Here is an 11,203-nt window from a genome sequence, read left to right on the forward strand (position 1 = left end):
ATGCCAGGATAATAAACATTTAATTATTTAATTTACTATAAATTATATTACTTTTTATACTCTTTCAGTGCTAAATGCATTTAATTTCCAAATAGAGTAAAGATCCTGATTGATAATTTTGAAAATGAACGACATGAATCATAGAGAAACCAGTGTTGTGTGAAGACAATAAATGACTACATAATATCTATCACAACAAGAAATAATATTGATAATTGCTTTTGCATTGCCACATACTAGCAATAAATGCAGTTCACCACTGTCCTGTCATGACAAAGAAAAAGCTGTTTCCTGGTACAAAGAATCATGTGACCTGTCAGTGACAGTTCAGGAATAACAGGCGTCATGTCCATGTGCTAATGGCCTGCAGCCACTGACTAATATCATTAATAATATACCAGCCTGTTTCCTCTCACACACATTCATTTATACATACTGTGTGTATGTTATCACCATAGCCTGCTGCAAGCAGAGAGAAGTGGGACACAAAATTAAGTGTGTTGTGGGACATGAGTGTTACACTATTGTTGGCCTCTCCCTTATTATGGTTTACACATGTACGGCTATATCCAATATCCATACAGTACTTTATGTCACAATATGCTATTATTCCAAAAAAAACACGCTAATAAAACATTTAGTGTGTGTATATATATATATATTAAAGGTAGGGGCCCCGGTGCACTGCTTTGCCCGGGGGCCCATAATGTTGTTAAGATGGCCCTGTAACCAAGGGCTATGCTGTAATTGGGAATATATGTTATCATAGCTACATTCACTGTACACCTGCTCCTCTGTACTGGCTGAGTCACCTGTTTACCTTCTCTAAGCTCATGTGATACAATGTCACAAGACTGGTTAGTACAGCAACACAACACAGCATCACTTACACCCTCCCCTAAACAGCATCTGAAAATACCATGGGGGTTAACTGCTTCCCTGCCTGCAGCTAATGCAGAATAGCAACTTTGTGTTTCATTATTCTTTATATAACACTGTTGCATCCACATTAACTTATTTACCACACATGCAAAATTAGAAGAAGCAGGGACTGTCACTGCGACACTACTGCAACTGGTATTTTGTATAAATATAATTCACCTTATCCAACAGGTTGAAGTAAACTAATTGATCGCATTAATGAACACTCAATACAAATCAATATTGCAGGCAGTGACAGTCTGACTCTCCATTTGTTGTGGAACTATAAATCCCAGCTGTTGTAGACGTGCAAGTCCCAACATTCCCTATTAACCTGCGACTGTCAGGGCAGTCAAGAACTTGTAGGTTTACAACAGATGGAACAGCTGAGGACTGCCAGCAGCAGAGGAGGGGTTAACATTCTCTGTCCTTTGTTTGGCTCAGAGGGTACAGCCCAAAGGAGTGACTTGTGACGTCACAATGCCCCGGCTCATTGCTTTTGTAGCAGAGACTAATATTGAGGTTTAAAGGGAAGGTTCTGCTGTACACATTGGGACACAATAAACGGGGCAGCCATGAAATTTCAGTACAAGGAGGATCATCCGTACGAATACAGGAAGAAGGAGGGTGAGAAGATTAGGAAGAAATACCCAGACAGAGTGCCAGTGAGTATGAGCCGTGTACCTGTCTAGAAGCTTCATTCCTCATGGCCTCCCTGCATTATTAACCTCTGACTCACAGGGATATTTTGTGTTTTTATATATATATATTATTTAAAGGTGTTTTACAAAAAGTGGTCTACTAGCCATTTTCCTGCATATGGAAATGTCTGGGAATACATTCATTGTTACCAGAGATAGCCATTGTGTTGGCTGTGAATAACATTGAATCCGTTGCAGTTAGTGACAGAACACTAGGCCCTTTGTGTAATGTATTGCTCCCTATAGCAGGTATTTTTGTTAAACTAATGATAGGTCATGTTTTAGCACAATCAGTTTCCTGCCCAGGTAGGTGACTACAAGTGATTTAGTGGTGTTTATTGGAAACATACAAAGGTAGAATGTGAAGGGAGTTTTACATGTCTTGAATTGCTTAGGGTGATTGTGCTCATATCTCACATTGCTCATTGTCACATACTAGGCATCCATCACAATAAGAGTAGGAGTGACCATGTCTTGATGTGTTCTCCCAGTTCATCATATACCAAAGGTTTACAGAAGACATAAATGGGAATCCCATATTTGTTTGGCTCGCTGTCATGTGGAGCTTTCCATATGTGTATTGTGACATTTGTTGAATTGTGCATAACTAAAGTATTTTAACATCAGCATTGGTGAATATAATATCTGTATTATAGAGATTAAAGGTGACTCATGAAAACCCCCTAAATATATGAGCAGTGAAGGACGAATCCGTGCACCACCATCTGAATCTGTACCCTGGGGAAAGATGGTGCGCACAGTGCTCCTCCTCTCCCAGAATCAGCACTGCAATGAGAGGGGAGGGCTTATCTGGTGCTTGTCTTTTATTTAACCCCTTCAATATTACGTGAAGCGTGCTGTTGGCTGCTGGGATGCTGAAACCTGGATTCTCATGCAGTATGACATTATATGATGTGCATATACATTGGACATTGCCAGTGCACTCCATTTAGTTCATAACTGATATAAAATATCAGTGTATACAAAAAGGCTCATCATTTTAGCCAGCTTTTCTTTTGTAGATAACTGTGTTTTATTTTGACACTTTTGTTGTTCCTTGGCAGGATAACATCTCTTGTTCATAGTGATTGTATAAATAATGTAAGATCTCTTGCTCCTGAGTTAGGGGAAACATGGGACATGGGGCCTCACAACACTGTTTGAAAAGGAAATTTCTACCTGATAAAGTCGTATCTGTCATGTAACGTCACCTTGACATAAACACGAAAATTGAGGTTATCTTGAACACAGTCAGGATCTAGGACACCTGTGTGTATAGGGGAGACAGTGATAATCTACCACTGGCTCCCCGAGGACTCCGGGCTGTTCTGTTCCCAAATTAGGCACGCTGACATCTGGCACAACGTATGTTTAATATTCAGGGCTGGATTAAAACATGGCTGAGGCAGCCCAAACCCTATGGTCATCTTATTAAATCGACCCTCCAGATTCTGACAGGGTTGGTTATTCGAGGGTTCATACTGTGTTAACAACCTGGGAGTAGTTTTTAAAAATGCTCCATTTATACTCTGTATTTATTTGCGGTTATTATATGTAAAGAAACTTGGTTCCATTTCTTACAGTATCAGAAACTCCCCTGTGCTTTTATTGATTTTTGAATAATTTTTTTTTTTTTTATGACAACCAATCGGGAGGTTTATTGCATACACAGTCTAAATTCCAGCATTTATCAGTATAATAGATATGTCTTCATTATTAAACAATTTATTTAATGCACAGCTGTGAACACAGAAATAATTCATCACATTTAAATGACATGAAAGAGTTACATAAGATTTAGGGGTATATTTACTAAACTGTGGGTTTGAAAGAGTGGAGATGTTTCCTATAACAACCAACAGATTCTAGCTGTCATTTTGTAGAATGTACTAAATAAATGATAACTAGAATCTGATTGGTTGCTATAGGCAACATCTCCACTTCTTCAAACCCGCAGTTTAGTAAATATACCCCTTAAACTTTACAGGCCACAGGGACTATTTGTTGTTGCTTACATTTCCCCTTGCTGATTATCATCTCTTATTACTTGAATAAGGAATGATGTACTGTAGCCATTTACTAAAAAGTCATGCCGGGACAGCGCATCCGATACGAGGCTGTCCCAGCGATGACTTTGCTTCACTAATATTTCTGGTAACTGACCTGAAAACTTTACTGTGCGTGAATGAGCTTAGGTCACACATGCGCGGAGTCAATTTCGTTATTTAATGGAGGAGAGAGTACATAGCCTGCCAGGGATGGATCCAAAGATTCCTCTTCCGCAATGCTCTTTTCATAGGACAGAATGGCTAACGCGATCTTTGGGGTCATGCGGTATTCTGCAATTTTTAGTCTAATACAGTAGATATCTCTGATATCTCCTGCTTTAGGCATTTGTTAAATGACTAGGATACTAAAATATGCCTAAACTATGCTGAAACAGCTATTTCTCATGGTATAAGACTTAAATAGGCCCCATGTCGGCTGTCCCCTCATAATTTTTGTCATCATATTATGTGTATACATGGAAGTGTTTTGGCTTTTTATAGGTTATCGTAGAAAAGGCTCCAAAAGCTCGAGTCCCTGACTTGGACAAGAGGAAATACCTAGTACCGTCGGACCTCACTGGTATGAAACTATTACCCATCCCACGTATCTACATAAAAACATTTGTTTAACTATGAGTGTTGATGGATTGTATGTGTTTTTTATTTTGGCAACCTCTAGTTGGACAATTTTACTTCCTAATCAGGAAGCGCATTCACCTTCGCCCTGAAGACGCACTTTTCTTTTTTGTGAACAACACCATTCCCCCCACCAGCGCTACCATGGGGCAGCTCTATGAGGTAAGTTGCCTAGGGTTATATTTAGAGAAACTTCATAAAATATCATATGAATTGGGTATGGGGAAGCCTATGAGGCATCACCATTGGCATTAGTTAGTCATAGTCAAACCAAGGGGGGTTTCCTAGTGCCTGGAAACCCCCTCCAAGCCTTGGGCATTGTATAATTGAGGTGGCTGGACCCTGCCCCCGCTTCCCACGGCTCTGCTTGAAAAGGGAGAGCTGCGTGCACCTAACAGTAGTGCATGCAGCATTGCCCATGTATATTATGGGGATAGGAAGAGTTGGAGAGCAGCCAAGCACTGTCTAATATTATAGCCACGCCCCCATGCATGCTGGTTACTCCCACTGGTGGTGTGGTGTGGAAACCCCCCTCTACAAATCCTGAGTTTGCCCCTGTTAGTGGTATCTGAGAAAAGATAATTTGATTAGAGCACTAGGGTTTGTTTGTGGGCATTTGTATTATAGCACCATTCGTACAGGCCTGTGGGAAGCTCTATGTACCAGCATCAGTGTTTGTCCATAGAGCTATTGTATGAGATAACAGCAATAAGTTAGTCTATGGGACATTTGTGTGATGTAACAATATTAAAGGCAGTTTGAGTCCTTGATGCAGATGGATAATATAAAAATCAGGTTAGCTCATGTGTGAGCTAACCTTACACATGAGGTTAGCTCACACATGAGTGAGCTAACTGTGTGAGCTAGTATTAACTAGCAGCTTTTTGTTAGTCCTAATAATACTTCATATAATTAAGGTCAGTCTGTGTGGCAGATTTTGTAGATAAGAGCATTAGGCCTCATACACATGGGCGTTGGGGACACAAAAAAAAAAACCTGTTAAAAGTGTAGACAAAACCTTTTACTTGTTAACTCTTTGAAAAGAGCACTCAAAGTGTGTTGTCAGAGCTTCTTACAGCATAAGTTACTATGTACTTGATGAGTGCTGCCTTAGAACTCCATCTTATTTAACTGAGCTCTAAGAACGCTGCGGGCAATGTTAAATTGGAGGCAAACGCTTGTCAGAAAGTGTATGTACGTGCTTTATTTCATCTATTGGCATCCAACCACATTTGCTAGGATTTAAAAACGACTGTGGAATATGTAAATTAAAAGCTTGTGTGTGCATAAGCCATTATAATTAGGTTTAGCTAAATGAACTAATTTCAGGTGGCATCATTAGCAATAGTTATAGAGTAGTTTATGAAGTAAGAGTTGTTATGCACGTCTAGTTACTATCCAATAACGATTGTCGTAATGTGGTTCCAAAGCATAATGTGATTTAATAGCCAAAAGTAGCAGAATAACAAATTGGAATAAAATAAGTACAGCTGTTACTTATCACAGGCGCCCTGGATCCAGTGTACAGTCATTCAGGTCTGAAGGCTGTGGTCAAGTAGACTGTCCACTAGGTCCAGAGCCCCTGCTTATATACAGTCAGTGAATACAGTAAAACAATGCAGATGATGTGTCTTGCTTCTATAGGTCCAGGCTTCAGGAGGGTCCAGTGTAAGGCAGGTCATAGGCCAGTTCAAACGAAAATATCCAAAGGTGGGGATCCGCTCTCCAGGGGATGCACTCCAATTTTCCCGCCAAGAATCCAGTTTAAACTAGTCTATTTATATTACACAGACAGTATCATTTTAAACATTTATTCCCTATTATCGCTAACTAGAGTATGCAATGTGCGATCCCTTCGGACAACTGCGGATAAATAGGGGATTAAAATTATACTAAACATGACATGTTTCCTGTAACCTGAACCTTTGGTTTCACTAACATGTATATAACTTATAATATTAACTGTAAATATTGCTACATTTTGATATAAAGAACTACTATTAGTGGGTACTAATTACAAATGTGCATGTTCGTGTGAATGCGTGTAAATGTGTAAAACCTGTTATTGCCACGTGTTACGGCTGGATACGCTTCTCCACGCTGTAGCATGCTATACGCGTAATTTTCAGACAAAGACGGCCAAGTTGTTAGATATTAATTGAAATTACTTTATCCAATTAGCTGACTTCAACAGAGTATTTATTACACCCGCTCATGGGGCATTTGTGTGAGGTGACAGCGGTGGGGTTGGACCAGGGGCAGATGTGTGAGGTGTCTGTATTACATGTAGTTCCTAGGCAGCTATTTGTAGTGAAATAAGGCTTAAGGGTTAGTCCATAAGTAAACTGTATAAGATAACAGTAGAATGAGGTAAGTGTATACTGTGCTGGGGGTCCAACCACTGAGCAGCTTTATTATGACAACTTTAGGGTTGGTTCATGAGGCTTTTGAGGCAGCATCATTAGGACAAGGCCAGAAGGCAGTTGCTTAAGGTAACAGCAGTAAGGTTAGACCATGGGGCAGCTAAGTGAGATACTAGCACAGCCGGCTAGTATATGAGATAATAGTAATAGAGTTAGGTCATGTTGCAGTATACAGTGCTATTACAACATCACTGGCAGCTGATTTGGGGAAGAGCGTTAATGTTGGGTCACTAGCTTGAGGTAACAGCATTAGAGTAGCGTAATAGGGCATCTGAGTGAGGTAACCACATTGGGAGTATGTCTTGGGGCACCTGTATGATAACACTATTAGAGTTAGTCCATGGGTCAGCTGATAACAGCATTAGGGTTATGCTGACCACACACGCAGTATTTGCAGATTGGCCCGATATCAAATGTATTTCCACAAAATGATTGCCATGCTCAAGATAAATTTGGTAATATTTGGACATGCCCAAAAGTTTGGTTGGATGATGACTGCTGACTTTGTGTCTATTAACAGGTCCAAATGACTTACAGACGTATCCAATTTTGTGTATGTTGTGTAGTCAAATAGGAGATGGACACTGTTGTTCAGAGCTGGGGCGAGTGACAGTCTTGGCCCGTATGTGGCCATAGGAATGAGATAAAAGCATTAATGCTGAACCACTAGGACAGTTATATGTGATACAAGTATTACGCTTAGACATTGGCCATTCTGTGAGACCCTGTAACAGTAATAGGTCTATCCTATGGGGCAGCTGTATATCGTAAAGCCCTTTGACTATTGGGTAAGAGCACATTGAACAAAACATTTGCTAAACATTTTGACACTATGGACGCTAACAAATATATGTGATTTTTTTTTTTCTCAGGATAACCACGAGGAAGATTGTTTCCTGTACGTGGCCTACAGTGATGAGAGCGTGTATGGCAAGTGACATCACAAAGTGTGGATCCTTCCATCCGAACACCATCAACACCCTCACCTATCATATCACAGAACGCTCAACCTCTAGGACTGCACAGTTCATTCAACCTGCTTGTCGGGCTGGTTGTCTTGGGATGTTTGGTAGGGCATAATGGGGGAGGGGCTCACTGCTAAGAATTCACAACTTTTAGGGCAGGGATTTATTAATAAATGTTAAATACCCCAAGGCTTGAAGATATGAATGACTTGTATTAAATAATAAAGACTAGACAACTCGTCGGTGCACATGAATGGGAATACAGGGGCTAAGTAGTTCCATGGCACTTCACTTTCCATATTAAGAACCGAATAGTCTTGTTACTGTCTCACATATTGAATGTATAAAAATAATCTTTTGGTCTCCCGCAATCATTTTCCATCAAACCAGAACTTGGAGTCATTTGCAACATGTAACTCTTTCCTGTTTGTGCAGTAGACATCACTGTCCCCATTCAGTATAATACAGGGAGTTTAAAAGCCTTTTACCCAGCTGCCGATAAATCATTAAAAACGTGCAGGGTAAAATAAAGAGAGAGACAGAACTTAAAAAAACACTGGCTTAAATATCATTCCCCACCACAGCTAGTTATATTAACCTATATTATTTTGTGAAGTTTTCCAGTTTCAGAAACTTTCTTTTAAGTATCATATTGTTGTTCTTTTGTTAAATCAATACATCAATTTGCTAAAAATCAACACAATTATTTAAAGTAAAAAAACACTATATAGCAGGTAGCATTCATAGATAAATTAGCAATGTACTGTTAGTATGAAATTAATTATGGCTGTTATTATGTTTCATTAAATCTTAACTGGATTTTTATTGCAGTGCGCTCTATGAATGATGTACTGCAAGTGTCCTTTAGGTGGCAGTGTGGAGTACATATAATGGACATTTTCTTCCTTATTTTTAAATCGTGACTCAGCTCATTTTAATTACTCATTGTTTACTTGTGTTTCAGTCATTATTTATTTTTGCTATAATATTATCTATATGAGGGATGATACTCCTTATGTGGTGATAAATATTGGAGGTAGAAGTGTATCTGTACAGGTCACTGTTGCTGTGTGAGAAGCCCTAGACCTTCTCTATTCAGGACCTGTATAGCATAATGTAGCCAATTAGAAAATCCATAATTTATTGTTAATTGATAATGAAAATGGTGCTCTTTACCTCATCATATTTACTGGATAATCAAAAGAAATAATTACATCTGAAGCAAATAGCAGTTAATAGGCCCCAACTTAGCATCCAAAACGTACCTCCTGAACTGGCCAAAGAGGAACACTTAGTTTAAGAAAATTCACTTTTGCTTGTATTAGTGAACACTCACTCACTACTGAGACACGAGTTATATAACTATTAGCCTGCACACAACACTAACTTGACATTTTTTTTTTTTAAAAAAAAAGCAGTATTTGCACAAAAAAATCTTCACGCAGATCATCCCAACAATGCACAAAGTCACAACTACATAGGGATAGGCCACAGAAACAGTCCTTCCAAAATCGGGACTATCCGGATATATGCTAACTTTGCATTACATGACCTGCACCCGATCCCACATGCGGCGTGATGTAATTATCATATAAACATACTGTGTACATGTGACCCACACATATTGTACAGCCTCACACCAAACATGATGAACACAAAATTGCCTGGCCAAGTAAGCACTAACACGGACCCAGCTCACCGTATCCATGGATTTCAGGTACATCTGCACCTCACTAACACTTACGCCTTGGCGTAGTTTCAGACCTTAATGAAAATAAAACATAGCTTAATGTTTGTAGTTATAGGAAACACAAAAATCTCCAAAATCTATAACAATGTACAAAATTGATTATATTGAATTTAGAAGCCAGATAGAGACTTTTGGGACCCGTTGGATATGTTTATCCATTTATATCTCTATTTAAGTCTGAAAAAAATGATTTATTTTTTTTTAAGCTAAGAGGGATGAAGAAATTGGGCCCATAAGAGGAAAGCTCTGGTCCAAAATACTGATGATATTGTCAAAGATAGAGTAATAAAAAGCATTGCTTGTTATTACTGTTATTAAGGAAGTTAGTGGCCCTTTTTAGTTGGATGTATGACAAAAAATATATATATGTATATATTTTCTCTATGAAAGATATTTTAAAGGTATGCCAGTCCAGGGGGTATATTTACTAAACTGCAGGTTTGAAAAAGTGGAGATGTTGCCTATAGCAACCAATCAGATTCTAGCTGTGATTTTGCAGAATGTACTAAATAAAGGATAACTAGAATCTGATTGGTTGCTGTAGGCAACATCTCCACTTTTTCAAAGCCGCAGTTTAGTAAATATATTCTGCATAGCATTCATTGTTAAGTGTGAAGATTTCACTATGACCAAATGAATTCCTTTTCTCATCATTTCAAACTATATTTCATTGATTTATGTTTACAAGAAACTGTATATTTAATTGTTTTATGTTTACAAGTTCTGTTATGTCTGTTTGATTTAATCCTGTCTCATTAAACAGTTCTGATTGTATCGCTATATTTGAATAAAATTGTAAAACTTAAGTATATGGTGCTGATTCCAGGCTTAATGTTTTATATAGCGCAGGAAACAAATGTGTATGAATTATGCCCTTTTATTGATCTTCTAGTTTATCATGCATATTTTTTTGCTTATAATGTTTATTTTTTCTATCAAGCTATTCTATCTAGTCTAGAACTGTTATATAGCTTTTCACATCATCATCATTGTTTATTTGTATGAAGCCACAGATTCCGTAGCATAATTGACATAAATGACATACATGACAACAGTAAGCATAATACAGGTACGTAGGAACAAAGGAGCTGAATAATAAATGCATGGATGTAATCAGCAGGACGAATCGCAGGCATACTATAAAATTCAGCATCAGACATGGGTAAAATCGAACAGATTAATGAATGCAAGTATGCAATTAAATCACAAATTATATGCAATAATTCAGTATAAGCACCAGAACAATTCAGCCTCTGCAAGGACAAATGACAGACAAGAAATGGAGTTTTTGAGGACATAATTGTCATGCTTGTGCAAGTACTGGGCTTAAAAAAAATAATAATGATTTCTAAGTGTGTTATTATATAAAAGTAGATGAATCTCATCATAGTCTTTAAAATGTCTTTGTTGGAACACCTACAGTGTTACAGCATAGTCTATTAAATAATTGTGTCAGTGCTATTCTTAGGAAAGTAGATGCCTTCGCAGCCGCTTTTAATATCACTGTTATCCATCACCTGAACCCCCCCCCTCCCTAAAGCCCAAAATTAGGAAAGTCTTGGGAGTAAGATTGATCAGTCCTCATAAAAAGGAAGTAGAGGTTTTTCCTCTTAGTGACCAATCAGATTCTAGCTATCATCTCTCTAGTACATTCTAGAAAATGATAGGTAGTATCTGATTGGTTGCTATGGGCTAAACATCTTTTCCTTTTTTAGAAGATTTGATGAATCTACCTCTTAGTGTAATCAAGTTATTTGAG

The 11,203-nt window shown here is 38.3% G+C and overlaps 1 protein-coding gene across 1 annotated transcript; it reads left to right on the top strand.

Annotated features, from left to right (window-relative positions):
* Positions 1-1,397: 1,397 nt before the first annotated feature.
* GABARAPL1 (GABA type A receptor associated protein like 1) lies at positions 1,398-10,250 on the top strand. Its single transcript, XM_075216317.1, has 4 exons — positions 1,398-1,586; positions 4,172-4,250; positions 4,350-4,468; positions 7,602-10,250. Exons 1-4 carry the CDS (start codon positions 1,497-1,499, stop codon positions 7,665-7,667), a joined length of 354 nt encoding a protein of 117 aa, XP_075072418.1. The 5' UTR covers positions 1,398-1,496; the 3' UTR covers positions 7,668-10,250.
* The last annotated feature ends 953 nt before the right edge of the window (positions 10,251-11,203 follow it).

The sequence above is a fragment of the Mixophyes fleayi genome, chromosome 6 (genome assembly GCF_038048845.1).
Source record: "Mixophyes fleayi isolate aMixFle1 chromosome 6, aMixFle1.hap1, whole genome shotgun sequence".
In the NCBI taxonomy this organism is placed as follows: Eukaryota; Metazoa; Chordata; class Amphibia; order Anura; family Limnodynastidae; genus Mixophyes; species Mixophyes fleayi.

Excerpts from the sequence above, each read along its gene's own strand:
- GABARAPL1 (XM_075216317.1), top strand. The coding sequence starts at position 1,497 with ATGAAATTTCAGTACAAGGAGGATCATCCGTACGAATACAGGAAGAAG. Across the intron at positions 4,251-4,349 it reads AGTACCGTCGGACCTCACTG|TTGGACAATTTTACTTCCTA; the intron begins GTATGAAACTAT and ends GGCAACCTCTAG. Across the intron at positions 4,469-7,601 it reads CCATGGGGCAGCTCTATGAG|GATAACCACGAGGAAGATTG; the intron begins GTAAGTTGCCTA and ends TTTTTTTCTCAG.